This window comes from Saccostrea cucullata, unplaced genomic scaffold (genome assembly GCF_032062105.1).
Source record: "Saccostrea cucullata isolate Sc308-1 unplaced genomic scaffold, CSIRO_AGI_Scuc_v1 ctg1512, whole genome shotgun sequence".
Classification (NCBI taxonomy): Eukaryota; Metazoa; Mollusca; class Bivalvia; order Ostreida; family Ostreidae; genus Saccostrea; species Saccostrea cuccullata.
Window position 1 is genome coordinate 172,862 of NW_026923049.1, and position 15,338 is coordinate 188,199.

General features: G+C 32.9%; 2 protein-coding genes across 2 annotated transcripts; both read right to left on the minus strand.

The window, feature by feature from the left end:
- Positions 1-1,306: 1,306 nt before the first annotated feature.
- On the minus strand, positions 1,307-11,393 carry LOC134263028 (uncharacterized). Its single transcript, XM_062745326.1, has 2 exons — positions 9,777-11,393; positions 1,307-3,287 (listed from the first exon to the last, which is right to left on the minus strand). The coding sequence occupies exons 1-2, from the start codon at positions 11,391-11,393 to the stop codon at positions 1,605-1,607; spliced, it is 3,300 nt and encodes a 1,099-aa protein (XP_062601310.1). The 3' UTR covers positions 1,307-1,604.
- Positions 6,239-7,919, minus strand: LOC134263027 (DNA-directed RNA polymerase III subunit RPC2-like). The gene is made up of 4 exons (XM_062745325.1): positions 7,820-7,919; positions 7,399-7,495; positions 7,104-7,301; positions 6,239-6,515 (listed from the first exon to the last, which is right to left on the minus strand). Exons 1-4 carry the CDS (start codon positions 7,893-7,895, stop codon positions 6,293-6,295), a joined length of 594 nt encoding a protein of 197 aa, XP_062601309.1. The 5' UTR covers positions 7,896-7,919; the 3' UTR covers positions 6,239-6,292.
- Positions 11,394-15,338: the final 3,945 nt, after the last annotated feature.

Here is a 15,338-nt window from a genome sequence, read left to right on the forward strand (position 1 = left end):
CACGATTTTCGGCATATCATTATGTACGTGTTTATGAATAGGTATTATATCGTATACGTATAAAATAATAATTCTGTTAACTCTTTATGATTAAAACACATGCCCTTTTTTCCAATGTGTATACAGACTAAGCACTTACGCCTACTCACGAGTAGGCCTAGATTTAAACCCAAATTTAGTCTCGACAAAGTCTCCGCTTTTTTGTGAAACGCAACTTAGTCCGATTCTCGGGTTTAGTCACTGATTTAGTCCGGACTAAGCTTACGAATGGTCGTAGGCCTTTTTGAGAAACGAGCCCCTGGGGTCAATACTACTTTCTAAATGTAATGCATTTACTTTAATTACATTGAAATGTTTTACCTTTACAATAACTTGAACATTTACAATTACTCCAATTCAGAAAAATTGATGGATTGTATTTATTTACCTTATCAAAGTTTTACATTACATTACATATTACACTTTATATTAGAAAAAAAAAGATTTTATGACAACTCATTTATATACTGTAAATCACTTTTTATTGGCGAGAATTTAAATTTCGCGTAATTACGCGACACAATGCGTTCGCGAAAATATAATTCTCGCGTATAAAAGTATTCCTTACGATTATATAAAGGAATAACAGCTATTCGTGAAAAGTATGTCTCGCTTACAAAGAGTCAACGACAATCTCCCGAAAATGTGTCGCGAAAATTTAGTGATCTACAGTATATATACATTTAATTTCTCACACTTGTTGCTTAATAATGAATGTAACATTCATTATGAGTCATCAGTCATCTTCCCTCCCTTCTCCAAGATCAAAAGCAAAGCTGGATGGTTTTTTTTATTTTCCCAGCAAATAAAATATGATTTGACTGTTTTTTTTATTATTTCAATAGAATATACTGCTTTGCACCCTTTGAACAAGGGCTTATCGATACCAACCCCTCGGGCTGATACAAGAAAAGTAATTAAAATCTTCCAGCAATTGCATTGTGAAATTCTGTTTTTGATAGAACCCATATATTATGTATTATAAGGCCAAGCTAAAAGAATTATCTGTTTGTAGTTGCCGACCTATAATTTTTAGACTGGGTCGGTAGGTTGGCATTTTTTTTTTTTGGAAAACAAAAAATCAGATTATCTGTTAGATAACAAATAATAGAGGTATTCATATGCCTACTTAACATGAATAAGCTCAACATGAATAAGCTGTTGTTATAAACCACTGATTGATAAAAACAAATGTCGAAATTTGAAAAGAAACACTTTCAATATTCTGAAAAATTGAAAAAAAAATAGAGTTACAAAATGGCTAAAAAAGTTTGGGTCGGGCACATTTTCAGTTGGTCGGTAGGCAACTGCAAACAAACTAATTTTTATTTTAGGCCTTATTTATTATTTTTTTGCGAATTATAAATAGATTTCAAAATAGTGCAAGTACATTTCTTCTTTAAATCAATGAAAATTCATAGCATATAAAGATAATATGCTTTTGACAAACTTCTTTTTAAATTAATCCTTATACTCAGATATCCATAACTATGTAACTCTTACTAAATGGAAAGCTTAATAATATTATTTTCTTATTTACAATCATTTTAAACATAATGCAGTGTTTACATGTATTTGATTTTTTTCAATACACCACTGGTACACTCAGCTACAAAAAGGTTGTCACTGGTGTCTACACATAAACCCCATGGACGCTGTAAATCACAGTTATCAATATAACGGAGGAACTGTCCATCCTGATCTAGAATGTGAATACAGTTGTTGTCATAGTCTGTAAGTAGGATCTGACTCTGGCTATCTGTTGTGATGCCAAGAGGATCAAAACCTGCCTTGGTAGAAGAGGGAGGACCAGTGTATCTAAATCGGAGTTTTCCTGCTTGATTAACCACCACTACAGCATGAGCATCACGGTCAGCCATACAGATATCCAGGTTCCTGTTCTCACTGATGTATTTAATATCACCAGATGAATACAGAGGGTTACCTTCACCATCAAACTGAATGATTTGTTTCTCTGTGGATCCAGAGTAACGGACAACTTTTGATTGTCTATCATCATCACTTGTCATGGTAACTAGGAGCTCATCAGAGGAGGTACTACAGACATACTGAGGTCTCCACCCTTGTATTCTGATCACTTCCTGTATCTGTTTCTTCACTATGTTTACAGTTCTTGTTTCAGGGTCAGTATAAACTAAATCTCCACTCCTTGTCATTGCTATGTCACGTGGATAATTTCCTGACTTGGTTTGGATTGACTTCAGTAGTTTGCCCTGGAGGTTGAAGAGTTTCATGATTTTGTCTTGTCCACGTGTACAGATTTTTTCATCACTGAGACAGGTAACACCATATAGTCTATACCCAGTGTATATGGTGGTGATGAGCTCTGGTTCATCAAACAGTGGTTTGACTTGAGGAGATGATACAGCTTCTGGTGTCTTCATTGTGTAGCCATGTTCTTCTGTTGTAATGGATAATGCTGACAGAGAGCCAAACATTTGATGGAGATGTTCTGTGTTGATCTGTTGAGGAGAGAAACTTGGTAATGAAACGTTGACGTCTGGAGGTAAACTTCTGAACTCTGCATTTCTGGACCTGTATAGAAAGGCTAAGGAAATATCATTGGATTGTAGAATTTCCTTTAGGTCAACAATATTTTGTTTTACTTCTGCAGAAATGTGTTTGATTTCTTTTTCCTGTTTATTTAGAGCAGCCAGGTGTTTAGATTCCATCTCATCAATGTCAGACTTTCGTTTGTTGACAATGGTGTCAATTTCTCTGTGCCAGTCTTCTCCCTGTTCTGTGACATCTCTTGTCAGTTTCCTGTAGTGTGTTTCTAAGTTGTCTTTCTTGGTTTTTATGCCAGATGCAATTTCTTCATATTTTGGGTAAATTCTAGTCTCAAGTTCTTTTAATTCTTTTTCCATGTATTTTGTTTTGGAGCTGAGTTTTTGTAAAACATCTGATAAATGATGTCCTCTATGATTACCTGAGGAAATGCAGGTAGAACAGACAGGAATGTCACATTGCTCACAATAAAGTTCACAGTTCTTGGAATGCTTTTGACATTTTGGATAGTTAGGAGTTGATGTTCTTTCTTTATATGGTACTACTCTATGTTTTTTGGTTGAATCAGAGAGATGCTCTCCTACACAGGTCTTACACAGGTTGACATGACAAAGCTCGCAGTGACTTTGTACTACATGTCTCTCACAAAGGTTACACCTAAGGATGTCTTGAGCACTGTACCGGGGGTCCATTACGGTAACCGATGTTACAGCCACTAGCTCAGGTGAAAGTCTGCAATAAATGTGGAGAAGATTTGTTCCACTGATAAAATGTTCTTTAAATTATTGACCTGTGACTTACTGATACAAAAAGCTAGACTAGTTCTTGAAAATATTGTGTTTAGATTGAGGAATTGGATTAGATATCATGAAACCTAAAAAGTATTTTTGAATGATTAAAAAGTAAATTATCGGACACACCTATGACCTAATTTGAATTTCTGAAATCCTTCATCAACCATTAAGTTACAGACAAGATTAGTATCTATAATGTTTTAGTCCTTCATAAAAACAATAATTTAATCATTTGGGGAATAAATAAAAATACAATTCTTATTTAAAAATAAGGTAAAACAACTTTCATTTTGTCTTACCTGTTACAATATGGCTCCCGGCCGACAACAATATTACTTCCTGGTTCTGTTATCCGTCATCACGTGACTAAATGCCATTTAAAACACGAAGTTGAGTGTGTTGTATTCAATTTATTTCACAATCTGATTTCATATTTTTTTTTAATGTGAATTTAGTTTTGACAATTTTTGTTTTACAAAAACCTGAAGGCAGTCACTACTGTAATGCATCAAATGGAACTTTGAAATAATTGGATCTCCTTAACAGATTAGGAGGGAATAAACTGTTTTTTGTTTGTTTCGAAACATATTAATCTTGTCAAATTATCTAAATAAATGCACACTGTTATAGATTATACAATTACAACTTAAAAAGATATTTAAAAGAGTTATAGTGTACATTTAATATGTTGATCTGTTTTATGAATGATGTTAAACTACAGTCATATATTTAAACTAGAGCAAAGCTCGTTGCAAAGCAACGAGTAGGTCTTCCGTCCTGTTTTGCCCGGAAGTGACGTTAACAAAAGAAAGCAATGAGCTAAGTCCTCTCTAGTCATTTTAAAATTTCAATTTTGCATCAAAACCTTAAAAAATAAGCTATTTTGGGCTACTTCCGGTTTGACCGGAAGTGACGTCGACGGACGGAAAATTAAGTTTTACGCTTCCAGTGTCATATGTTACCCAAAAACCTGTCAAGAACGGCAAAAATATGCATTTTCTGACGACTTCCGGTTTGACCGGAAGTGACGTCGCTGGACGCATTTTGACGACTTCAATAAATTAAGCTTGACATGTTCAACAGCTTTGCTTCTTTGACGTATAACAAATTCTCAATACTTTTTGAGATATCTGGAAAAAACTTTGGCCCCTCTAGATCCCTTAATTTAGGGGTCAGCCCTTTTTTCGAGATTTCATTCAAAAGATCTTGTAATTTTGTACAAATTTTGTTCTATATGTTTTTACAAAATAGTTTTAGTTTAGAAGATAAAAAGCAAAATACGTGTAAATTTTCGCTCTTTTAGGCGTTCTAATTTTTGACCCCTATATAGCGCCATTTTGAATAGAGAAATCGAGAAACAAAAACCGCTATGCACAACTTCAATCCTTCTTTTGTGTAAAATCAGTCAAATTTCTGCTCCAGCTTTTGCCATATCCGAGCCTTTGTCTGGAAATGAAAGCCTATAAATTTTTGTTCAAAGGGCAATAACTCAAAACCGGAAGTGAATTTTTGAAATGCTAAACAAAATTCCGATAGAGTTTAGTAACGTCTATAAACTCTGAAAATTTGAGCAAAATCCATTGAGAAATGAGTGAAATATGAGGCCTCAAAGTTGGCGTCTAGGAACAGAAAAAAAAAAGAATAATAAGAATGAATCAGTAGAAGGTCTTCCGTTGGAAACAGAAGACCTTAAATATATTTAAGGGTACAGAACACGAACAAAAAATAGATGAATGGATTGATATATTTTTTGACTGATTTTAATTTGAAAAAAAAATTGTTTGTATTATTTATCCTTAATTTTTTTTTAATTAACAAAGAAAAATATCAATAAAATTTCAAAATACCAATTGGTAAAAATAAAATGATTTTAAAATAGTTTTACTACAATTATTGATATCATCGATATTTTAATTGGATATATATGTGTGCTCTATGTTACATTCATTTCAAGTATGTATTAAAAATACTAAACATACCCTTTTCGTACCATATTCTGCATCTATTAGCTCCTTAGCCCTCTGGCTGATACTGGTATCATGGGTTGATGCATGGTGCGATATTTAAAAGGGTATAATTTATTCACTTTATATCTGTAACACAGACAGGTTGGATCCTCCGCTTGGTTTGAACCCAGAACCTCTGGCAAGTGAGTTCGATTCATTGTTTTACTGATTGTTCCAACTGCTTTAAAACATGCTAGCCCAAGCTAGTATATAGCAATGCATCACACACTACAAAATAACCTCCTCAAGAGAAAGAGATGTCCTCACCTCTTGAGTAATACACATGTACTATAAGATAAATATATTATCTCAATCTACCTACATGGTGCATTCTGGGTCAATCAATTTCTTCCACCAGAGAATACCTGGTCCATATGTTAGTGCTTAATGATACTGAGAATACTGTAAACCAACTTTCATTCGCGTACGAGAAATTTTCGCGAAGTTCGCGAGAGTCTGGTAATCGCGAATATTTCTCGCCGCGAACCAATCCTTAAAGTGTCATTGTTTATTAACAACATATCTAAAAAGGCTTAATCGCGAAAATTAATCGTCGCGAACTAGTTTAACCCTGGTTATTCGCGAAATAAAGTCGTGTCGAATTAAAGTTGGTTTACAGTAGTTTGTGCCTTTCTGATTTTTACTTGTTTACATCTAATTAATTGAAATATGTGGAGATAACAAACAGTATTCAACTGCCAATTGTAAATCATTCAGGCCTTATGACATGTTTCGGTGTGCAGTTTTTAATCCAGAACAAATGGGAAAGAGTTCTCTTATATCTGTGTAACAATAATAACATATCCAATCTTTGTAGCATTAAATTCATGACCTCACACAAAAATTTAACACTATTTTTTGTATCACATTTTTATTTTGGGTCAACAAAATTAATACGAAAACAAATTGAGGAGTTGTCTGTCTTTATACTTCATTATAAGGTTTGAGGGAGAGTCTCGGAGCAATGTTCATTGACTGTAATTCCTGGAATAACAGTTTACAGGCGTACGGCATTTTGAGAGTGGACACGTGACGTGAAGATTTACAGAACTCGCACCAGCCCGAGTATCCCAGAAGGCCACATTCACCGCAAACATCCACCTCAAAGGCATCACTGGATATCATCAGTCTCTCCAACAACAGCATACTGTAATGTTATAAATAAATCATAATATCAACATTATGTATTCTTAAGCCGCGTGACGTAACGTAAATAAACAAATACATGTGCATGATGGAGAGAATGACTTACTTTGTCAAATATCACTTTATTTAATATATTTTAACAAATCTTCATTTATGAATAAAAGAAAAAGTACTGAAAGACTTTCTTTCTTTTATTTTTTCATGCACTATTTCATACAGCGTAATATTATTTATTACATTATTTGGTCGGAGGTAATTGAAAGGGAACTTTAAATTAGAAATAAAGATTAAATACACATTTATAGTGAACAAAAATATGTGATAAAAAGAATCTACCATGGTTTGTTGTTGGATATGATTTTTATCTAACTCGCCAAGGCTAGGGGATAAAATCACACAACTCTTTGGATAAAAATCATATCAAACCACAAACCATGGGAGATCCTATATTTATCTCAAATACACATATGCAATAGGACAGCCTCAATTTAATCTTGCTCTATTAACAATAACAATGTTCAAAATCTCACTTCTTTAACAATACACTAACAAGGTCCAAAATCTCACTCCTTGAGTAAAATACACAAACCTTGCTCCATATCCAATGAGACAATCTCGCTCCATCTCCCCCAGTATCAGGCCACCATCTCGAGATCGGCCCTCTGTGGGTTGTCGAGTCAATACAGCTCGCGGACCTTTGGCTCGGGCGTGCATTTTATCTAGGACCATGTGCTTCAGTTTCTGGTAGTATATGGGAGCAAAGAAAATGTAGGCCTCAAGTGGTTCCCTACAGAAACAAAAAACAATTTTTACTTCCCTTGATATCTACAGTTAATCTTTCGGGTTAAGTTTTTGGACTTAACATTTCTTTCATTATAAGTTACCCTGTTATTCCTGAGGTGACAAAATCTTTGCCGAGATAATTAAATCCGTGTCTGACCAAATCTTCTGAGAGATCACACACCTTGTCTCCACCAAAAGCTGAAATTAGTCACAAGACTGAATTACACAATAATAGACACAAATTGCTGAATTTTGCCTTGGCCTCCAGAACATTTAGTTCAAAATAACACGAACACTTGTTTTCTTCTTAAGTTCTACCTCCATGCAACTTTTTTTTTATATAATATATACCGGTAGTTTGAAAAGTCAGAAAAGATGTTGTGAATGCAATGTTATTTTAACTTTTTTATCTGCTAATGAAATCTTAATTTTGCATTTACATAATTTACCTTGAATCCAGCATACAGGTTAACTGTTAAGTGAACAAAAGAATGACATGATTGCATGGAACACCATAGTTACCTGTTCCATAGTGGAATTTCCAGTCCAGGACACCAGCCTTACTCCCCATTAGCTCCATCAGTTTACCCACAGTCATTCTAGAGGGGTACCCATGGGGGTTCATAATCTGAAGGTCAAACATAAAACAAATGAAGGTCAAACAGTGAAGGTCATACATAAAACACAGTCATTCTGGAGGGGTAGCCATCGGGGTTCATTATCTGAAGGTAAAACAATATAGATCATATATGGTTGCGCCCATTGGAAAAGGGCCCTTATGGCAATTTTTATACATTTTGAGTTTTTCATGGATTTTGATAGAGTAAAGGTAGACGTTGTCAGATATGAATTTTTATGGTCCTACGCGTCTACTCTATGTAGCTTTTTTTCTTCATTTTTATCTAAGATACTTTAACAAGTTCATAATGACCTCATGTTTTCAACTACGTCAAACGTTTTCAGAGTGAACGTAAAATGAATTTCTTCTGCAAATTTACTACGGTAATTAATAGTTGTATAATATTTAATATTTACTCATGCACATTATTTTTATCTCATTGTCTCTTTTAACTATTAATAATTATATATATATAATAAAATTATATTGTTAATATTGCATTGTAACAACGTATATGTAGTATACCAAATAAATACCTATCTATCTGTCTGTCTGTCTGTCTCTCTCTCTCTCTCTCTCTCTCTCTCTCTCTCTCTCTCTCTCTCTCTCTCTCTATCTATCTATCTATCTATCTATCTATCTATCTATCTATCCAACTATCTATCTATCTATCTATCTCTATATCTATCTATCAAACTATCTATATATATATCTATCTATCTATCTATCTATCTGTCTCTCTGTCTATCTATCTATCTATCTATCTATCTATCTATCTATATATATATATATATATATATATATATATATATATATATATATATATATATATATATATATATATATATATATATATATATATATATATATATATATATATATATATATATATATATATATATATATATATATATATATATATATATATATATATATATATATATATATATATATATATATATATATATATATATATATATATATATATATATATATATATATATATATATATATATATATATCTATCTGTCTATCTATCTATCTATCTATATATATATATATATATATATATATATATATATATATATATATATATATATATATATATATATATATATATATATATATATATATATATATATATATATATATATATATATATATATATATATATATATATATATATATATATATATATATATATATATATATATATATATATATATATATATATATATATATATATATATATATATATATATATATATATATATATATATATATATATATATATATATATATATATATATATCTTCTCGCCACTTATCTATCTATCTTCACACCACTTCTCGTATTTATAGTTGCACAGTACTCTTGAAGTTTTTCTTTCACTACTGTCAAAGTAAAAATCAATCTCTGAGCTGCACGTTTGATGTTGTTGCAATATTGTAATTAAGTTATTTAAATGACAGAAAAAATAACATTTATAAACTTTCATTCTTTATATTTCAAACGGAAGAACTATTTAATTATATGCTTTGATTAAAGCACAATTTTATTATTGTATTCCTGTACAAAATGATTTGTTTTTTAATGCTATACATTTCTTTGTTGACATTTTCCTTTTGAGAATAGAAATAATTCTTCAATTTAGTCTTATTAAACATATTGGTTTAAATTACATACAGAATTATCATAATAGCGTACTTTAACAGCAAAATAAATTTCCCCAAAATGCAGCTCATATTGCTTTAAGTGATTAGCTGAATAATATTATTTCTTATTCACAATATTTTTGACAGGATGCAGTGTTTACATGTATTTGATTTTCTTCACTTTGCTACTGTTACACTCAGCCACAAAGAGGTTGTCTCTGGTATCTACACATAAACCCCATGGACACTGTAGACCACAGTTATCAATGTAACGGAGGAACTGTCCGTCCTGATCTAGGATGTGGATACAGCTGTTGTTACTGTCTGCGATCAGGATCTGACTCTGGCTGTCTGTTGTGATGCCGACTGGATCAAATGATCCCTTGGAAGTAGAAGGATGACCAGTGTATCTAAATCTGAGTTTTCCTGCCTTATCAACCACCACGACGGCTTTGTCTATATTGTCAGATACACAGATATCAAAGTTTCTGTTCTCATAGATGTTCGTATTAGACCAAAATGAATACAAGGGTTTACCTTCAGTATCAAACTGAATGGTTTGTTTCTCTGAGGAGCCAGAGTAACGGACAACTTTTGAATATTTATAATTATCACTTGCCATGGTAACCAAGAGGTCACCAGAGGAGGTACTACAGACTGACCTAGGTATCCACTCCTGTAGTCTGATCACTTCCTGTATCTTGTCATTCTTCACTATGTTTACAGTTCTTGTATCAGGATCAGTATAAACTAGATATCCACTCCTTGTCACTGCTATGTCGCTTGTTTTGTTCGTTGACTTGATTGACTTCAGAAAATTACCCTTCAGGTTGTAAAGTTTCATGATTTTGTCATTTCCACGTATCCAGATTCTATCATCACTGAGACAGGTAACACTGTATAGACCGACATACCCAGTGTCTATGGTGGTGATGAACTCTGGTTCATCAAGCAGTGGTTTGACTGGAGGACAGGATACAGCTTCTTTTGTCTTCATTGTGTAGCCATGTTCTTCTGTTGTAATGGATAATGCTGACAGAGAATCAAACATTTGATGGAGCTGTTCTGTGTTGATCTGACGAGGAGAGAAACTTGGTAATGACATGTTGACTTCTGGAGGTAAACTTCTGAACTCTGCATTCCTTGACCTGTATACGGAGGCTAAGGAAATATCATTGGATTGTAGAATTGTCTTTAGATCACCAATACTCTGTTTTACTTCTGCAGTAATGTGTTTGATTTCTTTTTCATGTTCACGTAGAGCAGCCAGTTGTTTAGATTTCATCTCATCAAATTCAGATGTTCGTTTGTTGACAATGTTGTTAATTTCTCTGTGCCAGTCTTCTCCTTGTTTGGTGACAGCTGTTGTTAGTTTCTCGTAGTGTGTTTCTACGTTCTCTTTCTTGGTTTTTATGCCAGCTGCAATTTCTTCATATTTTGGGTAAATTTTAGTCTCAAGTTCTCTTAATTCGTTCTCCATATCTCTTGTTTTGGAGCTGAGTTTTTGTAAAACATCTGAAAAATGATGTCCTTTATGTTTACCTGAGGACAGACAGTTAGAACAGACAGGAATGTCACATTGCTCACAGTAAAGTTCACAGTTCTTGGAATGCTTTGGACATTTTGGATAATTAGAACATGTAGAAGCCGAGGTTCTCTCTTTATATGGAACAACTCTATGTTTTTTGGTTGAATCAGAGAGATGCTCTCCTACACAGGCCTTACACAAGTTGGTATAACAAAACTCGCAGTGACTTTGTACCACATGTGTCTCACAGTGGTCACACCTTAGGATGTCTTGAGCACAATACCGGGGATCCATACTGATGATTCAGCCACTTACTCAGGTGAAAGTCTGCAATAAAAGTTGAGAAGTTTAGTTCCACTGATAAATTGCTCTTTAAATTATTAACCTGTGACTTACTGATACAAACATCAAGTTCTTGAAAATATTGTGTTTACAATAGATTTGAGGAAATGGATATAGATATTATTTCCTAAAAAGGAACTTTTTTCTTCAAGATTGAATGATCGAATTAAAGATCATTATATTTGAGAAAAAGTTAATTATCAGACACACCTATGACCTAATTCAAATTACAGAATTCCCTCACAAACCATTAAGTTACAGAAAAACTTAGTATCTATAATATTTTAGTCCTTCATAAAAACAATAATCATTTGGTGAATTAAAAATATAAATCCTACTTTAAAAATAGATAAAACAACTTTTATTGTGTCTGACCTGATATAATATGGCACCCGGCCGACAGTAATATTACTTCCTGTATCTGTTATCTGTCTTCTGGTCACGTGATTTAAATACCACTTAAAAACTTTAAACTGCTACGTCTGATTCCATTTATGAAGTTGGGTGTGTTGTATTCAATTTATTTCACAACCGGATTTCGCATTTTTTTATTGAATTTAGTTCTGACTATTATAATTTTCTTTTGCAAACATTAGAAGGCAGCCACCGTGATGGACCATTATAAGACTGAAAAAAATGAATCTCCTTAACAGATAAGGAGGAATAAACTGTTTTTTTTTTCACTTTGCGTTCTTTAGTTGTTTCAAAACATTGATCAGTGTCAAATGACCTAAATAAATGTACACTGTGACAGATTATACCATACTGTGACAGATTATACCATATAAATAGTTTTCGATTGACCTAAATTAAGCAAGAGTTACTTCCCGTTGGCGCCATACTGGAGGTCCAAATGCTCATATTCCTTCATTGTTTAACCAATTTTAAATTTTTATATTTGCGATTTTGAATTAGGAATCGTTATTTTTCTGAAGTAAATAATTTTTTGGAAGCCTCCTTTATTTCAATAAAAAATATTTCATAACGATTTATCACCAAATATTTCTGCTATATTTTCTTAAACTTGGTAAGACAAGGAGGAAAACTCACCGAGTCGACCTCCAATATGGCGGCCAACGGGAGGTAACTTTTGCAGGCCCATTGAAAACTATCTATTGCAACTGAGAGATCTTTTCCTGCTTTCAAAGAGTTATATTGTATATTTAAATAATTTAATTTTGTTTGTATTCTAGTCTCTCATTTGTTGATTTCTAAAAAGGAACGCAAAATATTTCTCAATAACCTGGTTTGGTATGGGGACACACCCCCTTGATAACCACCTAAATCATCTAGGGATGTATTATTGAGCGACAAATTTGAACTCATAAAAAGCAGCACAATTTTACACCCACAACTATTTAATTATTTTAAAATTAAATTATAAGGAATGACTCTAATTCTTGGCCAAATTATTCGATTATAACCTTGTTTGGGTCAGTTAATTTACGCTTTTTTTATAATTCGCTTCGCGGATTATAAAGCGTAAACTGCCCCAAACCAGCGTCAGGTTATAATCGAATATTTTGGCCAAGAGTTAGAGTCATTCCTTAATTATTAAGATCTGTTTTGTGGATGATGTTATATATACAGTGATATATCTAAAATAAATTGACCGTGGGGATCCGGGTTAGAATAGGTCCTCAGTACCCCCTTGCTTGTCGTAAAAGGCGACTAAATGGGGCGGTCCTTCTGATGAGACCGTATTAACCGAGGCCCCGTGTCACAGGAGGTGTGGCACGATAAAGATCCCTCCCTGCTCAAAGGCTGTAAGTGCCGAGCATAGGCCTACATTTGCAGCCCTTCACCGGCAATGGTGACGTCTCCATATCAGTGAAATATTCTGGAGAGGGACGTTAAACAATATACAATCAATCAATCTAAAATAAATTTTATTTTTTTTTAAATATAACAAAGAAAAATATCTATATAATTACAATATACCAATAGGTAAAAATATAATATTCAAATGCTTTTATTACAATTATTGATATCATCGATAATTTAATTGTTGATATTTTAATTGTATAAGCTCAAATAGGTATATGTGCTCTATGTTACATTCAATACAAGTATGCATTAAAAATACTAAATATACCCTTTTCATACCATATTCTGCATCTACCATCCACCAATACCAGCCCATCAATCCTCTGGCTGATACTGGTTTCATGGGTTGATGCAGTATGCGAAAAGGGTACGTTTTCTTCTGTATATACATGTATATGTAACACAGACAGGTCCCTCCGCCTGGTTTTGAACCCAGAATCTCTGGTAATGGTGCCCATTGCTCTACTGATTGTGCCAACAGCTAAACACGCTAGAACAAGCTCGTATAAAGCTATGCATCACACACCACAAAACACCCCCCTAAACGTAATGAGATGCCCTCCTCTCTTTAGTAATACACATGTACTATTAGATAGATACCAGGGGCCAGTTTTACAAAAGAACTTATGACTAAGACCAAAAAACTTCAGATGACTGTAAAATTTTGCTAAATTAATAACTTTCTTTGAAAGTGTTTGTAAGTCCTTTTGTAAAACGGGCCCCTGATCGCATCTACCTACAAGTATGTGGTGTATTCTTGGACAATAATTTTTAACAATGAGAGAATACCTGGTCCATATGTGTGTGCCAAATGTAACAGAGAAGGGTTTTGCCTACAGGGTTCTCCATCATTTGAAATTTTACTGTGTTGCAGAGTTTACGCGAAGCACTAAAATTTCGCGGCATTTTCGCGATCAAATTCACAACTGAATTACTATTAATTATAATTACAAAAGAATACATCATACACTCCTTTTAAAAATTACTAATTTTGTTACACAAATAGTATGGTCGTACATATTAATAAAAGTAAAAACACATGTTCTGAAAAACGGAGGAAATTCTGGTCGATACAGTCGAACTATTTACCATTTTGAAAGTAAATTTGCCATGATTTTTGTCAGTTTTCTTAATCGAATAACATTATTATCGATTACAAAAAAAAGAAACTTCAAAATATTTAAAGACTTTTATGAGCTCCTTGAAAAATTAAAACAATTTATTTACATCAAGAAAATGATTTCGGTACGATGGTTATAGTTATGTTTGACTTACCGCAGTACCAATATAATTCTAAAGCCTCAGATCTAGAGAAAAGACATATTGTTTAAAAAATAGTACAATGTATTTTATAATGCAACTACCAATTAACCGTTACATACAAGTGTAAAAGCAAATTATTTGTCTTTGTTCCTTTATGCGTCAAGTCCGGCGAGGGTCTAGGGGATAATTGATTATGCAAGGTAAAGCCCTAATTAAGTGCTCTACCTGTTATAATTGAAGACGGTAGGATTGTTTGATTAAAGTTTCAATTAGATAGAATTTATGTGTTTTGATTTTCACAGATCTTACTGTGTCGGCAAAATTTTTACTGTGTCGCACACATAAAATTTGAATCGTTACTGTGTCGGAGAAAATTTTACTGTGTCGGGAGCAACACAGTAAAACAGCACATGGAGAACCCTGTGCCTATGATTACAACTTGACGTCTCAGCAAAACAAGTCGGTTTAAGAGAAACCTTGTCAGCTATAATAATTTGGAATGGTTTAATATTTTGAAGCAAAAAGGATGATATTCTAAGTTGAAAAACTCTTACAAATCCACTATCCAAGAAAAAGGGGACTCTTTAATCTCTATATCTTACAGGTACTTGGACACAGATTATTCTCTCTATAATATTACGACTTATATATTTTAATAGCATTTCATACAAAAATTAATTAAAAATCTTATTTCGTTTAAAAGATATTGAAATTTCAAATTTTTCGGTGGGTTTGATTGACATATCCTTGCACTCTCACAAATTTAATTTTATTCTTAATCCTTAGGAAAAGTGGCAATCTTGTTTT